The sequence below is a fragment of the Hemicordylus capensis genome, chromosome 1, assembly GCF_027244095.1.
Source record: "Hemicordylus capensis ecotype Gifberg chromosome 1, rHemCap1.1.pri, whole genome shotgun sequence".
Classification (NCBI taxonomy): domain Eukaryota; kingdom Metazoa; phylum Chordata; class Lepidosauria; order Squamata; family Cordylidae; genus Hemicordylus; species Hemicordylus capensis.
The window spans coordinates 350819355-350838061 of record NC_069657.1 but is presented as its reverse complement, the minus strand read 5'-3'; the positions used below and the strand labels follow the sequence as shown (position 1 = coordinate 350838061).

The 18707-nt window shown below is 43.0% G+C and overlaps 1 protein-coding gene across 9 annotated transcripts in view; it reads left to right on the top strand.

Annotated features, from left to right (window-relative positions):
- The window catches only part of AHI1 (Abelson helper integration site 1), a 184473-nt gene that overhangs the window by 133669 nt on the left and 32097 nt on the right, over nucleotides 1–18707 (top strand). For all 9 annotated transcript variants that reach the window (XM_053288476.1, XM_053288440.1, XM_053288454.1 and 6 more), the window contains one exon: nucleotides 11146–11204. In XM_053288476.1, the coding sequence (XP_053144451.1) occupies nucleotides 11146–11204 (59 nt within the window). The remainder of the gene's footprint in view (nucleotides 1–11145; nucleotides 11205–18707) is intronic.

Below are 18707 nucleotides of genomic sequence, written 5' to 3'. Positions count from 1 at the left end.
CCTTTTGTAAATATGTCCCTGAGGCTCGTGTGACTGTCTGAACCAGGTCAGGTGAAGTGGCACGGTAGGTAACTAGACCGTTGGAGGCACACTCTCTTAAGAGGAGCTGTTGAACCAGCAAGGAGTGGGCAATGGCTGAAGGTTGTTATGGCTAGCATGAGCCTACCCCCACCCCCACCCCCGGCTGGTTCCTCCTCCTTCTGAAGACACCCATTTAGAGGGAGATTCCTAGCAGCTAAGCATGCACTTCATCTTTGGAGATGATGCTTGGGCTGGTCTGGTATCACTCTGCTCCCGGGGACCCAGGGGCAATGGGAGGGGGCTCAAGAGAAGGGGCCAAAACGCCACCAGGGGATGCCAGGTCTCCAGGCATTCTCCAAGACAGTGGCCAGCTCTGGCTGCTTTAGTTCTGAAGGTCCCGGGGGGCTATTAGGGCAGGGGTCCAGGTTAGAGCAGATTGCCCTTCTTCCTCAGACTCGCTCTCTTCACGGTTGATGTTCTGGTGAACTCTGACAGTAACTCCCAGTGGTATACTATCAGCAGGCACACTGAGCTTTAGAGGGAAGAGGAGATTGGTGGAAATCACCCCTCCACTTATGAAGTGGTGGGCTTTCCTTCTCTGGCTATTTTCAAATGGAGACCGGAGGGACATCTGTCAGGAATGCTGTAGTAGATTTCTGCTCTGAGCAGGGTTAAGATGGAGATCTGGCTCAGTGGTAGGCAACCTTGGCTCTCCAGCTGTTGCTGAACTACAACTCTCATCATCCGTAGCCACAATTAACTGTGGTTGAGGATTATGAGAGTTGTTGTTCAGCAGCATCTGGAGAGTCAGGGTTGCCTGCCCCTGATCTGAAGGATCTCCAAGGTACTTTCTAACACTATAATTCTATCATTCTATAAAATTTAAAAACATTTAGAGGTTAGGGATGAGGCTAGAGAATATGTTTGAGATGAGCAAGCACCAAATTGGGAGAACAGTATCTCCACAACTCTCCAGGTCAAAGGAAGACAAGCAGCCATTCACAAGTTGGAAAGGGCCCTAGGCCTGATTGTTCTTCTAGCAGAGATGACAGTGCAGCCTCTGAATATGGGCAAGGGCGAAAATGAATCTCAGATTTGAGATTATATATGACTCTATAATATTATATTACATTATGTATAATATAATATACAGGATTAGAATTATAATTATTTAAAGATTTCCATTGGCTTACATTATTATATATTATTATTATTATCATTATTATTAATTTACACAGTCAGAAAGGTGTTATTGACTGGTTTGTTTTATCCAGACATCGAGTTCTTCCCAAGGACCTGGGATGGCTGAATTTTATTATCAATGTTGTTGCTGTAATGATAGATATCGTCGCAGAATATAGGCTGTTCCCAGTAAAGTTGCTTTTTGTAATTGGCTGATGGTGATTTCTGTGGCCCCTATGGTGTTGAGGTGCTCTTCAAGTTGTTTTGGAATTGCACCTAGGGCACCAATTACCACTGGGATTATTTTGGTCTTCTTCTGCCACAGCCTTTCAATTTTGATTTGTAGATCTTTGTATTTTGTTATTTTTTCTATTTCTTTTTCTTCTATTCTGCTATCCCCTGGTATTGCTATGTCAATTATTTTAACTTGTTTTTCTTTCTTCTCAACTACAGTTATATCTGGTGTATTGTGTGACAGATGTTTGTCTGTTTGTAGTCGGAAGTCCCATAATATTTTTGCATCTTCATTTTCTACCACTTTTTCAATTTGATGGTCCCACCAATTTTTGGCTACATGTAGCTTGCATTTTTTGCAGATGTTCCAGTGTATCATCCCTGCTACCTTGTCATGCCTTTGTTTGTAGTCAGTCTGTGTGATCTTTTTACAACAGCTGATTAGGTGGTCCACTGTTTCATCTGCTTCTTTACAAAGGTGGCACATGCTGTTTGTTGTTGATTTTTCAACTTTTGCTCTTATTGCATTTGTTCTTAGTGCCTGTTCTTGCGCAGCCAGTATTAAACCGTCTGTTTCTTTCTTCGTTGCCATTCTTAAGCCACTGCCAGGTCTTGATGATGTCTGATTTTCCACTTATATTGTGCAAATATTGACCAAGCAGTGGCTTCTATTTCCATTTTTCTGCTTGGTTCTTGCCTTGTTCTTTCTTGTAGGCCTGTTTTGTTTCATTGGTGTTGAATAGTTTCTCGTTATTGACCATTTGAAGTGCTTCACTGTCCTTGATATATTCTTCAAGGCCTCTTTTCTCCTCCTCTACTGTTTGATGGACTTGCAGCATTCCTCTTCCACCTGAGATGCAAGGGAGGTATAGCCTATCTACATCCCTGGGGGGGTGAAGAGCACGATTGATGGTCATGATTTTCCTGGTCTTACGATCTAGCGTCTCTAGCTCTGCCTGGGTCCAGTCTATTATTCCTGTAGTGTATCTGATAACAGGTATAGCCCAGGTGTTTATGACTTGTCTGGTGTTCCCGCCATTGAGTTTGGACTTGAGGATTTTTCTAACTCTCCTGATGTATTAGCTTCCAATTTTTCTTTTAACTTCAGCGTGTGCAATGTTATCAGCCTGGAGTATGCCCAAGTATTTGTAATATTCTTTCTCTTCCAGGTTCTTGATGTTGCTTCCATTGGGCAGTTCTATTCCTTCTGTTTTTTCCTCTGTTCATTATTAATGCAGCACACTTGTCTAGTCCAAACTCCATTGCTATATCGCTACTGAATATATGGACAGTGTTTAGCAGTGATTTGATTTCTGACTGGGACTTTCCATACAACTTCAGATTGTCTATGTATAGCAGATGGTTTATTTTACCTGATGTTTTAGATGTTTGGTATCCGAGGCCTGTTTTGTTTAGTATTTGTGAAAGTGGAGTCATGGCAATTACAAACAACAGAGGGGATAGTGAATCCCCTTAGAAAATACCTCTTCTTATGCTAACCTGTCCAAGTGTCTCGCTATTGATTGTTAACTGTGTATTCCACATGTTCATTGCTTTTTAAAATAAATATCTGAATGTTTTTGCTGACACCAGTTGTTTCTAAACATTTTAGTATCCATGTGTGAGGCAATGAGTCGAAGGCTTTCTTGTAGTCAATCCATGCAACACTTAGATTGGTTTTTCTTCTCTTGCAATTTTCTAAAATCATTTTTTCAATCAGCAGCTGGTCTTTTGTGCCTCTGGTGTTCGGGCAATTTCCTTTCTGTTCAACTGGAAGCTGTTTGTTAGTTAATAAGTGTTGCATTACTTCATCTGCTATTATTCCAGTTAATAATTTGAACATGGTTGGCAGGCAGGTTATCGGTCTATAATTACTTGGAACTGTACCTTTTGCGGGGTCTTTCATGATGAGATGAGTTTTCCCAGTTGTTAGCCATTGTTCAATATCACCTCCTTGCAAAATGTGATTGAAATGTTTTGATAGTATCATCATCATCATCATCATCATCATCATCATCATCATTATTTAGAAAGAATTTTGAGAAAGTAATGGGCAGCAAATGATAATATTTTAAAATTATTTCATATATTATTCCGGAAGAAAAAAATATTTCATACTCCCCCCATCCCGTGCCATTTTCCCCAAATGTCAAATTTTTATATTCCTTTTTGTGTGTGGGGGGGGGGGGGCATTAAAAAAATATTCCCAACATGTTTTTGTTTCTGTTCCCTGCCCCCAGGCTTTCCAGCTCTTTGGTAAAGAGCCGTTGAGTGCTGTGTGCTCTCGAGTCGGTTTCAACTCCTGGAGACCACAGAGCCCTGTCTTTGTTTTTTGTAGAATAGAAGAGTGGTTTACCATTGTCTCCTCCCACACAGTATGAGATTATGCCTTTCAGCATCTTCCTATATCACTGCTGCCCAATATAGGTGATTCCCAAGCAGGGATTTGAACCGGCAACCTCTGGCTTGATAATGGCTTGGAGAGGAGAGCTGGTCTTGACTTGTCCCCATAGCTAAGCAGGGTCTGCCCTGATTGCATCTGAATGGGAGACTTGATGTGTGAGCACTGTAAGATATTCCCCTTATGGGGTGGAGCCACTCTGGGAAGAGCAGAAGGTTTCAAGTTCCCTCCCTGGCTTCTCCAAGATAGGGCTGAGAGAGATTCCTGTCTGCAACCTTGGAGATGCTGCTGCCAGTCTGTGAAGACAATACTGAGCTAGATAGACCAATGGTCTGACTCAGTATATGGCAGTTTCCTATGTTCCTAATCAAGTGATTTCAAATTATTTACATTGAGCACCACAAGTGCCCAAATAATATGAATATTCATTACTCAGTTCAATGGCTGACATCCTGACTAAATGACTTGATGGAAATCCTTTTGAAATAAAGTAATACTTTAGAGCAACTTCTGAGTTGGACTATTGAGTAACTTTGTTTGGATGGCAACCAGTAAGAATTCCTTTACATTGGATTGCATTTTTCTTCAATTGGTCATTGTTACTATTTAAGCTTCTATCTGGCAAAGTTGTCACAGGATGGAAAATTTGAAAATTGTAACACATTTAGCCATGCTAACACTGCAGCTACTCACAGTGTGAAGGCACTCAACTGAAGTGTTTGCAAGATCATGGGCAAGTTAGCTCTTTGAGGTGGTGTCATCTAATTACATATATAAATATCTTCCAGTGTTCAAATATTTGTGAGGAAATTTCTTAGTAGTGTGATTAATGGTACTTGCTTAATGTAGGCAGAGTGCAGGGGGAGGTTGTGGAAGCTTTCCCATGGATATCTGCCAATGCACCTGAACAATTTCAACCTAAAACATGCATTAGTTGAATCCAGGCAACTAATGAGCATGTTTTACCCAGAGCGTTTAACTGAATAATGTGTGTATATATGTTGCTAACTTGGCATAGAGGCACCTTTTTAACGTGGCATTTCTCTTTATTTAGCAAGGGGAGAATAACTGACCCTAACCACCCCCAGCACAGTACCTCCAGTGACTGTTGCTGGTGTCTGTCTTATGTTTCTTTTTAAATTGTGAGCCCTTTGGGCACAGGGATCTATCTTATTTATTTGTTATTTCTCTGTGTAAACCGCCCTGAGCGATTTTTGGAAAGGTGATATAGAAATCGAATTAGTGGTGTGCACCGGACCGCGGAGCTGCGGTTCGGAGCTGGGGTGGGGGGTTCCATTAAGGGGGGGGGCTTTACTTACCCCTCCCGCCCTTTGCTGCTTTGGCGCCGTAAATATTGCAAGAAATCCGGGCGGCAGGATCCCTCGCCGCCCGCTTCTATTACTAATTATGGCTCTGCTCCTCCTCATTTTAAAAATCGGGAGGCGGCAGGGTGCTTCCCTGCCGCCCCCTCGAAGTCCCCTGCTGCCGCTGAAGCCCACTTAAATCTCACCCGGACCGGAGGAGAAACCGCGCTTGGGCGGGTGGCAGCGAGACGTCCGCCCGCCCGCTCCCTGCCTTGCCGAGTGCGAAGTGCAGGGAGCCGTCTGCGCACGCGCGAAGAAGACTTCCTAGTTCCTTCCTGGTTCCTAGTTCCTAGTGCTTTGCCCCTGCACCTGCATTGTTAAAAGTTATCTGGGGTCACTGGAAAAAGCCACTGACGCTTTCCCAGCCTGACAGGCATCTAGAAAATATCTACAGAGTGCAACTGGATGACACAAAATGCAGATAACTGTCAAGTGGCCACCTTACCAACCACGGAAGGCCCCTGCCCAGCAACAGTCGCCTTTGGAATGGTCCTTTCGTGGCAGCAAATTCCAACCAAAATACAAGTCAGGTGGCCAGCCCAGTAAGCCGGCCTTTCAGAAACAGCGCCTGAATATCCCCCAGAAGAAGCAATTACTCGGGACACTTCAAGACTCGCCTGGCCCCATTCTCGGTGAGCTGGGACAAAGTGACTATGGACCAGTGGGTCCTCACAATTATACTTTTGGGCTATGCCCTGGAGTTTTGCGGGACACGGCTGGTGTCAGGGATTGTGGTGACTCCTTGCACCCTGGAGTTGGATCAAGAAATCGCTGCTCCCCTGGAAAAGGATTTGACCGAAAAAGTAGCCAAACGTGAGGAGCCCCGGGTTCTATTCCTGGTACTTTCTTGTACCAAAGCCAGACGGTGGTCAGCACCCTATACTAGACCTCAGGGCCCTGAAAAAACATTTGATCTACAAAAGTTTCCAAATGCTCTCAGTACCGACCATTATGACCATCCTGGAAAAGAACATATGGATGGTTTCCCTGGACTTAAAAGATGCGTACTATCACGTTTCAATACGCCCTCAGCATCCCGCTTCCTGCGGTTTCAGATTGGGGGGAATCCCCTATCAATTCAAGGCCTTGCCATTCGGTCTCATCACCACACCGAGGGTCTTCACAAAATGTCTGGCCCCGATGGTGGTGTTTCTGCAGGAGCAAGTTTTGCAGGTGCTGCCATGTCTAGATGATTGGCTCATCATGGTGAGCACCAGGCATGTGGTTCTGGACACTCTTGAGATCATGGTAGATACTCTGCAGGAGCTGGGTTTCCAAATAAACTTCAAAAAATCTAAGTTGGAACCCACCCATTGAATTCAGTTCATTGGGCTGATATTCGACACAACCTTGGAAAAGGTCTTCCTTCCAATGGGCCACATAGTTACTCTCGGGAGGCTGGCAGCCATTTTCCTAGTTCCATACAGCGCCTGTTTGTTTACATGGCATCGAGTACATATGTACTACCTCAAGTGTGTCTTCATAGGTGCGTCATTCGGAGATATTTTTTGGATGTGTTCAATCCCCTTTGGGATCTGGGCCATCTAGAATGCATGCCCACTCGATGGATGTGGGCGACGGCGGAGTGGTAGACGGAGTTTCAGCACTTGAGTGTCAGTACTCCCTTTCTAGCCCCTCAAGCCCAGTGGGTGGTCACGACACATGCATTGCCTGCCCAACCCCTGCTAACTGGGCAAAGAGGCACCTTTTACCGTGGTGATTCTCTTTATTTAGCAGGGTGAGAGTAACTGGCCCTATCCACCCCCAGCACAGTACTTCCAGTGACTGTTGCTGGTGTCTATCTTATGTTTCGTTTTAGAATGTGAGCCCTTTGGGGACAGGGATCCATCTTTTTTATTTGTTATTTCTCTTTGTAAACCGCCCTGAGCTATTTTTGGAAGGGTGGTATAGAAATCGAAATAATAATAATAATTGGAGCTTGGTTGGGGAGCACACCTGGAAGGGCTTTGTCTGAGTGGACATTGGTCCCCCAGAGAGAGGACTCGACACATCAATTATCTGGAGCTGTTGGCCATTTTCAACAGCTTCCTTCCGCTGATTGGGGGGGTCATTCAGTAATAATACAAACAGACAATATGATGGCAAAAGCGTCAATACGTCAATTGACAGGTTGGCACGTCCTCAAGGAGCCTTTTGTTTCTGGCTCTGGACCTGTGGCATTGGTGTGCGGCACATATGGTATTACCTCAGGTAGTTCATATTCAGGGTGAGCTGAATGTCCAAGCGGACACTCTGAGCAGAATGACGGTGGTCTCCACGAGTGGGCCTTACACCAGGGTGTTCTCAGGGATATATCTGTAAACTGGGGAGTCCCGTTGCTGGACCTATTTGCCTCCTGGGACAATGTGCAATGTGCCCTCTATTGCTCCAGGGGAGGGGTGGGCGAGGGCTCTCTGGGCGATGCCTTCATCCTGTCCTGGACAGGCCCCCTTCTATATGTGTTTCCCCCATTTCCCCTCATTCTGAGGGTCCTGCGCAAACTAAGGGTGGATCGAGCCAGGGCAATCCTGATAGCCCCGTGGTAGCCCAGGAGGCCTTGGTTTCCGGTCCTGAGGCACTTGACAGTGGCCTGGAAACTCCTAACTGCCCGGTCAGACCTGCTGTCGCAGGAGGAAGTATGAGTGCTTCACCCAGATGTTCTATAGCAATAGCAATAGCACTTACATTTATATACCGCTCTATAGCCGGAGCTCTCTAAGCGGTTTACAATGATTTTAGCATATTGCCCCCAACATTCTGGGTACTCATTTTACCGACCTCGGAAGGATGGAAGGCTGAGTCAACCTTGAGCCCCTGGTCAGAATCGAACTTGTAACCTTCTGGTTACAGGGCGGCAGTTTTACCACTGCGCCACCAGGGGCTCATCTGACGGCATGGAGGGTCCTGCCGACTTCCTGTTGAGACTTAGGGAAGTTCTGGTTGCTGCCAGGAAACAGTCCACACAGAAATCATATGATCACAAGTGGACTCATTTATTTTCATTTGCTGCACTGCATAACTTTGATGCGTTTAATCCATCCATTCAAGATATCTGTAATTATCTCTTGTCCCTTAAGGAGTCCGGTTTAAAACTTACATCCCTTAAGGTATATTTGGCTGCTATTGTAGCGTGTTCTCCTGATGGCTGGGCTTCTTGATTTAAAGACCCGGTGGTGAAAGGTTTTCTTAAAGGTTTAACACACATGTTCCCAGATGATCCGGTTATGTCACTTGCTTGGGACCTGTCAGTAGTATTGGCTGGTCTACTACAGCCGCTGTTTGATCCTTTGGCTTCAATTGATCCCCGTCTCCTGACCTGGAAGGTCGCCTTTTTGGTTACCATTACCTCCGCCAGGAGGGTAAGTGAGTTAAGGGCCCTGAGGGCTGACCAACCGTACCTTCAGTTCCATAAGGACAAAGTTGTACTCAGGACAGATGTCAAGTTCCTGCCCAAAGTGGTGTCTATGTTTCACCAGTCATCCCCGCTCACTTTGCCAGCGTTTTTTCCAAATCCTTCATCAGATGCAGAAAGGAGGTTACACTGTTTAGACGTTCAAAGAGCATTATCCTTCTATGTTCAGAGGTCTGCTGAGTGGAGAACATCTCCTTCCTATTTATTTATTTGTTTGTTTGATTGATTTTTATACCGCCCTTCCAAAATGGCTCAGGGCGGTTTACAATTAAAACAAACCATTAAAACAGTAAAGAGCTAAAACAAAAATTAAAAAACAGTATAGCAACAATTAATTTAAAAACATTTTAAAACAACAATTAAACAATCTCAATAATTAAAAACCCTGAAACTGAGTTAAAATATTAAAACCGATTTAAAAACCTTGGAAAGCCAGGCCAAACAGATACGTTTTAAGTTCCTTGTTTGTTCTGTGCGATGGGCCACATAAAGGTCTCCAAGTCTTGGCCCAATCCATGTCCAGGTGGATAGTTTCCACAATTGAACTTTGTTATCAGTTGGCTCATAAGCAGTTGCTGAGGGGATGAGGAGTGGTTCAGCCACATATAGCAGCTGGGGGAGGCGTTCCCGCCCAAAAGCAGGAGAATTGAGCTTGTTAAGTTCCGATGAGGTCTCTGCGCTGGGACGTAGCCCATTTGTGTAGAAGTACAGATAACCACTAGAAGAACCAAAGTTACAAGTGATTAACCTGTTGCTTTCCATGACACACATTTTGGTGAGAAAGGAGGGGCATATCTACACTGCCTTAACTTTAATTCTGATGGTGTTCTGGCTTCTGGCAGAGTTGGTTTCAGTCACATGTTCTTTTTCTGTGCTTGTATCCATTCAAAGTTGTTTTAAATTGGTATTTATATTTGTATCAAACAATTTGTAATTGTTTTTAATGTTTTCTGTTTTAATTGTAAACCTCCCTGAGCCATTTCGGAAGGGTGGTATATAAATCAAATAAATAAATAAATAAATAAATAAATAAAATTGTTTTTTCCATTATGGTAAATTATTAAACCATACCATCCAGTGCATGGTTTCCTCCTGCTGAAACTGTTGAAACTATTCCCTGATGAAAAGACCATCATGTCAAAAAGCTACCACATGCTGAAAGTATCAGATGATCAAGTGATGGTTGCAACCATCTCTTGAATAATATAATATTCTGAGACAAAGGATGGACTGCTCCCCATGAGCACAGGGAACAGGTTTGTGGAGGAAAGCCCTAAGAAGCTTGTGACCTCTTCCCCCTATGAACCTGTCTGCATGCTGTAGCCATTAGAAGAGACCCTGCTTCTGAGGGACTCAATTGTAGACTCCATCACATTTCTGTGATGTGATGTAATGAAAGAAAGATGAATGGAGAATTGATTTTGACAGGATTGAGGGCACTATTTTAACTGTTCCCCACCCTTAGATGTGTAAATAAATCAGCTGGGAATAAGTTGATGAATTGCCTTCCTAGAACAAGTGATTATGCAAATTGACTTCTAAATTCTCACCTTTTAAAAAATAAAATTAAAAAATGCATGTTTTTACCCCAAAGTGAAATGGCATAAATTATTTTTTCCTTTGGATACAAGCTAGGATGGATCCATTATGGCTGAAGGCTATAATAAATCTTGAAAGATTTTGTCAGTGAATGTACGTATGAAAAACAATGAGGCTTGTGTCATCAAAACAGTTGGGGATCATAACCCTGATACACTTTAATTCTCTATATTGTCATCATTTTTTTCCATTTACATGATGAGCAGGTCTAGCAGAATGCAACATTTAGAATTTACATGAGGGCAGGGATTGTTCTTTTCTTTTCTTTTAATGGCCTATTTAAAAGGCACTTCCTTGGATAGATACACTTGCCAATTACAAGAGAAGATGAAGCCACAGATATTGAAAAGATGTGTGTAAGCTTAGTACTCAATATAATAATACATGCTAGGGGCCCCCCAAATGACAAATAAATCCTTTTTTAAAAAAAAGTACTGTACTGAGCTGGAATAAAATAAACAGCAAGATGTGTGATGCTAGGAAGTCATATGATCAAAGGGAATACACTGAATAGCTTTTACCTATTCTTTCAGATAAAATGAGTAATTCAATGTAGAGGTGTTGTGATCACTTCTGGGGGGGAAATAACTTTGTATGTATGACTCAAAGATTCAATGACAAGGAAAGGCAGTGTTGCTTTTAGATAATAGTGTCAGTTCTGAGCATGAAGTGGTATGTGGCTATTGCTTGTGCTGCAGATCATTTGAATGGAAATATTGGATTCGCTAACCCTGTGTCAGGTCTGTTAGTCAGATAAACCCTCCAACTGTTCCTGACTGAAGGATGCATAGTTGGGTCTGAAAGAAGCTGCTGCTTTTTTATTCAGAGTTTTGTGAAACATATTCTACTATCATAATGTTTTTAAAAATAAAATGATTTATTACACTGAAAAGGGATAACAAGAAAAATTTCACAGCTTTGTCTTTTCACAGGGAGCTTCATCCCAGTAGGAAATCCTTTTAGCCAAACACCATCCACTGGACTACACACGGTAAGGAGTTCTGGGTTTTTTTGCAGGGTTTTTTTGCATATAAAAAGGAAATTTAAACTTTTAAAAAAATCCTTCTCAAGTTACCATTGTACAGAAGCTTTCTTATGCTTTCCTTCAGTCACAAAGGGCTACCTTCAAGAAAATAATTGTCCTTGTAGGTTTTCTGCCTCCTATAGTTGCTTTCTGAAAATCAATGAACAAAAGATCCAGTATTATCTTTGTACTGTATTCTTGTAATTCATTAGAATTTAGTATGCTAAGTTTTCTAACTCTGTATCCTTAGTATTTCTTTACATGTATAGTTATGGAGAATAAGGGAAAGAAGAAGAGAACTGGAGCTCAAACGCATTGTTAATAAATTACAGTTTTGATTGTGATTTAAATTAATAAAGTATTATTTGCTGTTTGATTATTTTATATTAAGCAATTTATTACCAGTTGTATGATGACCAGACTGAAATCTTTTTGTTTTTGTTTTTGTTTTTGTTTACTTTAATAATTAAATTAGTTGTGACTTTTAGTGGCATTCCATAACACCTCCTTGCCTTTCAGATGTCCCCCATTCCTGTCTTTTAATTTGCTAAAATGAAGCAGTTTATAATTTGAAATTTCATATTGTTGTGACACACTTTGAAGGGAGGATTTAGGAATGAAATGGTCTTTTTGTGTCAGTGATATAAATTCCCTCACACCTAATGCCAGAAGATCATGCATATACTGTATTAAGGTACTTCCTTGCCAGCTGTGGGTCTTCCTTGCTAGCTGTGGGTCTCATAGAGAACCTGTCATACATCCTGAATTCTCCTTCATCATGTTCAGTTCCTTCCTTCATAAAATGCCTTGGCATAATCAATGACTTTATTTTAGTTTTCCTTTCTAAACCTGTGCAGAGATTCAGTGCACGCACACACAGAGAGCAATCAAACAGGGACTTTCCTGTTCACTTCAGAGATGGGGAAAGCTCCCTGTTCTCAGTACCAGAATTTGCATGTATTGCCCTGTGATGTGGAGATCTTGCCCAAGAGCCCTAGCTTTGCACCAGAGTCTGCATCTTGCTCAAGAGAAGCTTTGGATCAGGCGTTGGGGAAACATGTTTGGTTGTTTTTCTGTCCTAACTATGCTCCTGATTTCATGCTTTTCCTTAAGTAGTGTTGGAAAGAAGTGCCTGTTTGTTTGTAAACGAACAAACAAACCAAATGAGAGCATTTATTTGCTGCCCTTCAGCAATGATCCCAAGGGTGGCATATAATCAAAAGAATAAAATGATACAGTGCAATAAAACAACAAAGCAATGAGAGAATTGAGACAATGGCAGTTAGGCCTGAGTGGCCTACACAGCTCCAGAGAGACCATTCTCTGGATATATCAGCCCAGAATATCTGTTTACAGCATTTAAAGCAACAAGGGAAGGGGTGGTGAGGGGATGGCAGGTGGGGAATCCACAAAGCTGTTTGTTAAACTGCTTTTATTTATTTATTTTTAGTGGTAGTGAAGTTATCCTAACCGTATGCAAATTGACATCCTTTGATGTTGAATGTGAAGTGTTTCTGATTAAGGAAGAATGGATCAAAATAGTCTTGGAGTGTGTTTGAATAATCTTAGCAGTTGAATTATTTCACCTACTTTTCCATTCATCCCTTTTAAAAAATCCCTATAGGCTTTGTCACAGCAGCTGTGTTTGCATTTCTTTTTTGTGTTTGTACATTGCAGGACTCAATAAAGTGCAGCCTGGCACAGTTTTTCCTCTAGGCAGATTATAGATTCCTATGCTCATTAAATGCTTGAAGGACTATAATCAAATAAGGATCATAGTCATCTGAAAACCCAAAAAGCAACAGTGGTAGCATAGGCAGTAATTTAATGATCCATTTTGTATAAAGACCAAAACACACATGACAGTAGTTTAGTTACTTCTTATATTGATAGGAGTTTAACAACTGCCATTTTTGCTCATTTTCCTATCAATTTGTTTATAATCTGGATTGTTTTTTCACTACAAGGAAGGGTAAAACTTGAAATTACTTTGGTTTTCTGTCCACGTAATCTTTCCTCAGTTTAGTTGAGCTTGTTTAGGGCGAGTTACTGACATCTGTGTACTTTAATTTAAAATTTTGTATCCCACCTTTCCTCACCTGTGTGGAAGTGCTCAAGGCGGCTAATATAAAAATAGTATTAAGACACAATTACTCAAGCAGCAACATAAAAACAAAGAGAACCAAAGTAACATGACAGAATTTAAAATCTTCCTGGAATAAAAATAGGACTGTGCACTTTGATAAAAGTTGGAATTCCATATCAGAATTCCCAGCCCCCGCCACAAAGAGTCAGCTGCATTAATCTTTGGGATTGTCCGGCGGGGGTGGGGTGGGGAGGGTGAGCGGAGAGTGATAAAGAAGCAGCTCTTCATTCATATGGGGCGGCTAGGAAATGCAGGGATGCCTGGGAGAGGTAGTTCCTATCTTTGGAGGAAAAACATCTCCCAGGCATCCCTGCGGTCCCAGCCACCCCGCGTAAGTGATGAGCTTCCGCTTAGTCACTCCTCGCCCACCCGCCAGACAATCTCAAGGATGAGCCGCTCAGCTTTCCCTGTGCTAGTGTTGGGCAACTTTTAAAGGGCCCTCACCACTACCCTCCAATCTGGAGCAGTTGCCCTGTGAGCAGCTGCCCCCTTGTGGTGGGGCTGGGAATTCTGAAACCGAATTCTGACTTTTGCTGAAGTGCACAATCCTAAAAAACAATTTCAGCTGGCAACAGCATACTGCCAGTGAGGGAATTAACCAAACATCCCATTGCAGGGAGCTCCACGTGCCGGGTGCCACCTCAAACTCAAAGAAGGCCTTCTCTTGTATAAACACTAACATGCAAGAGGCCCTCCCCAGATGACGGCAGGTGATGCCAACTACTGAAAGATGTGCTTTCACATTTTTATGTGCTTTTACTGTTTTATTATTATTTCTCATCTATTATTATATTTTTAATTGCTGGACACTGCTTTGGTACCATCTGTGAATAACAGTTTTATAAATATAGGTTAATAAAAAGGGGGGGGAGGTGCTCCTTTGAGTATCTGGGTCCTGAGTGATAACCGGTACCTTGAACGTATTGAGGAAGGTGTAATGCTGTTTTGCCTCACAGATCTGGCATGAAGATGAGTGAATAAAATAATTGTCTAAAGCACTACTGATGTCACTGAATTTGAAGCAGTTCAAACTCCAAAAAGAACTTGAGGGACTTAATAAATCACTTCAGCTAAACTCTTTATGATCCTGCACATTCTTTGGGGCTTTGAAAAATGCATCCTCCCACTCTGCCCCCAACCCTTTACTTACTAGAAGGCAAGCAAGAGCAGCCCCTTCTCCTGCAACAGCGCTTTGCTTAAAACCACACTGGCAGCAAGCTTTTCTTCTCTTTTTCTTTTAGTTTCTCTCCTTTCCCTTTCTTTTTCCTTTCCTTTCCTTTCCCTTTCTTTTCTCTTAACTTTGCTTGAAGTGTGATAATTCTTAGGACTTGTAATCTTCCTCAAAGCTTTAGGCTTTGAAGGCTGGCAGCTTGCAGTAAAGGACCCCAAAACTCCTCACAGATGCCCCACCCCTTTTGGTGTGGAAAAAATCACTATGAGGCACTATGAGGAGAAAGTGGAAAGGAGCTGTGCCATCCTTAAAAAGCTCTTTCTTTCTTTCTTTCTTTCTTTCTTTCTTTCTTTCTTTCTTTCTTTCTTTCTTTCTTTCTTTCTTTTATTTATTAAATGTTTTTATATCACCCAAAACAGTTAAAACAAATAAATCACAGAAAAATTAAAACATTGGTTAAAATAAATGACAGCAAAAAGTTAAAACATTACAACATTTTAAAATCTTAAAACAATATGTTAAGACAATGCTAAAATTATTAAAACCGTATTTAATTAAAAGCCTGGGTGAACAGATGTGTCTTTAAAGATTGTTTTTAAATTGTCAGAGATAGGGAGGCTTTTATTGCAACAGGGAATATCTTCCAGAACCTTGGGGCAGCAGCAGAGGAGGCCCGTCCCTGCGTAGCCACCAGACGAGCCGGTGGCAACTGCAGACGGACCTCTCCTGATGATTTCAGGGAAATCAACCAGTTTGCGCACTGACCTGGACAACCATGCCTTTCGTGCCTAAGGTAATGAGGCTAGATGACAATCCATTCCCCGATTCACATGTGAGGTACAGTCTGTATACAGTGTGTGCATGTATACATTTGTACACACACATTTTACTATTTATTTATTTTTCAAATTTGTAGACCACCTTGAACGTTTGTCTCTGGGCAGTTTACAACAACATAAAGCAGATTAAAAATGAAAACCTTAAAAAGAATTTAAAACCACAAGCCAGTTAAAAAGTTTTGGTGATAAAATAAGTCTTTAGAGATGTTTTTAAAGTTGTCAGAGATCGGGAGGTTCTTATTTCAGCAGGGAGCACATTCCAGAGTTGCATTCCATTTGGGGCAGCAACAGAGAAGGCCCGTCTCTGTGTAACCACCAGATGAGCTGGTGACAACTGCCGATGAACCTCTCCAGATGATCTCAATGAGTGGTGGGGCTCATAGTGAAGTATTCTCTTAAATACCCAGGGCCTAAGCTGTTTAGGGCTTTATAGGTTGTAACCAGCACCTTATATTTCACCCAGAAGCTTACTGTCAATCAGTATAGCTCTTTTAGAATGGGAGTAATAGGGTCTCCCTGAGATGACCCAGAGACCAACCTGGATGACACATTCTGTACCAACTGCAGCTTCTGGACTATGTACAAAGGCAGCCCCACATAGAGCACATTGCAGTAGTCAAGTCTGGAGGTTATCAGCATATGCACCACCATTTCTGAGGTCGTTTATCTCAAGAAACAAACGCAGCTTGTGTATCAGCCAAAGCTGATAAAAAGCACCTCTGGCTACTGTCTCAACCTGGGGCACCAGGGAGAGGTTTGGATCCAGAATCGTCCCCAGACTGTGTACCTGTTCCTTCCGGGAAAGTGTGATCCCATCCAGAACCGGCCGATCAAAATTGTCTCCTGAGTTCTGACCCCGCACAATAAGTACCTCTGTCTTATCTGGATTCAGTCTCAGTTTGTTATCCCTCATCTAGCCCATCACTGCCTCCAGGCAGGCATTTAGGGCAGTTATGCCTTCACCTGATGATGATGTCATGGAGAAATAGATTTGCATGTCATCAGCATACTGAGAACACCCTGCACCAAATCTACTGATGATCTCTCCCAGCGTTTTCATGTAGATGTTAAACAACATCAGAGACAATATGGAGCCCTGAGGGGACACCATATAAAACTTCAGATTTTGAATAGCAACAGTCCCCAATGGACACCATCTGGAATCTGTCTGAGAAGTAGGAGCAAAACCACTGCAAAGCAGTGCCTCCCACTCTCAACCCCCTTAGTCGCCCCAGAAGTATACGATGGTTGATAGTATCAAAACCTGCTGAGAGATCCAAAAGGATCTCTTGACGGCTTTGGATACTTTTGTCCATTGTATCCACTTATTCGCACATTGTGCTTGGCGTATATACAGTAGTACACTTCCTATCTGTACCCTGTATTTGAAGAGGCCTCAGCACAGGTTCACTTTTAAAATGAACATAACATGTACAGCCATTCACACTGCCATGTTCCTGCACCCCTTGGTCCCCTCAGTCTCTCACATTCTTGCCTCCTTTCACCTCAGTCAGGGAGGGGAGGTGGTTATGCATCACCTTTGGTGTCCTACTTTGGGTCTTGCCCACCTGGCTGAACTTGTCCTTAGGAGCATCAGCTGTCTCCATGCATCTCTTCTGTTTGTTGCTTGGCACTGCCCTGCCTGCCTTTAAAGAGCTCAACACAAGAGTGACACTTCATGAGAGTTACTGTTCCCAACCAGCTCTCTCCCTTACTTCACCCACCTCCACCCCCACTCAAACTGCTGGTGCCAGAATATTTTTGTTCTCCTCACAGCCTAGATATGGATTCTAGAACCTCAGATTAAGGTTGCAATCCCTCACACACACACAAACATGTGTATAGACACCTGTATGCATGTACAATGTAATGTCTGAATAGGGCTCATGTTTAGGCCCAAATTAATTTTTCTCCCCCCCGCTTTTTTTAAAAAAGGGGAAAGGATCGTGCAAATTGGACCCCACTGCATATAGGCTTCCATGTTTAGTGCCCCCCTCACCTCTTCCTTGGATGTCTGGTAGAAGGGGGTCACACACATCCTGTTCCTCCATGCAAATGTTATGGTGGATATGTAGTGAACTGACTTTCATCTCACATATATAGGTTGTTCACATGACTAAAGTGGGGAGGGCTGGGGGAAGGCAAGAAGCTACCTGCCTTCCCTCTGATGATCCAAGCCTCCCGCTTCTGGGCTTCACAGTGCATGCTCCCATGTGGCCAGTGCTGTGATGAGCCTGGCAGTGATCAGGAGCAAGGGAGAAGGAAGCCAGGCCACCAGGTGTCTCACAATGCACTGCACAAGCAGTGTGGTGCATTGGGGAACCTCACTTCTGCTGGGCCGCTCCTTCACCCCAGCTCTATAATTCAGATGCCAGCAGCCCAATCACCCTCATGACTGGCAAGTGTGGTAGGAGAAGTACACTTGTCCTCCTACCCTCACTATGAGCTCATGTTTAGAAGCAGGGCTATCCAGGGGAGGAGCAGTGGGTTTGTGAATGATCCCGGTGCTTCACACGACCGGCTCTCCCCGGGGTACCTCTGTCCTCCCCCGTAGGGGTGGTTATGTGAACAGCCTTATTGCATGGAAAATACAGTGCCTCTACTTTTGCTTTCTCTGGACAGTTGGTTGCCTTAGGGAAACCTGGTAACATGCAAGGAAGGATGGGATACAAATTTAATAATAAACATGTCTGTCAACTATAGCTGAGTATCTGATATGTTCATGCAACTTGTATGCAAATAATGTTAACTACATGAAAATTGTATGCAAAGAATGCTAACGACAGGCAAATGTACTATACCATTTTCATATGGAAAATCTAGCCCCCAGAGGCCAAAAATCCATTGGCCTCTAGCTGATGACATATTTCTGATGTCCTGTGTCTCCTAGAAGTGAACAACTTATTCTCCTTCGTTTTGTGCTAATATATAATTGCAAGTTTATTTCATGTTACTTTGATGTTCAAAACCTATTGGCCAACCTGATCTGTAGCCTTCTGGTGCAGATCTGCATGCAGGCTGTTTTGCATAATGGACTTGGCATGGAGGGGAAGGGGAAGCATTTTTCACATCTCTCCCCTGCCTCCCAAAGCCCTTTCTGCTTCCATGAATCTGTTTCTGAGGGTCGCACAGTCCCCAAGCAGCACTTCAGGCAGCATTCCAGGTAGGAATTTGCCTGTTGGCTACCTCCTCCAGCCAGCCACCCCCTAGTGTGTCCACAGCCTTACAGAGCCACCACTGCTGTTCTCCTCATCCTCCCACTCCTGTCTCTGCCATTTTCAAAAGCCAGATGAAAAGGAAGTGTAGAGGAGAGA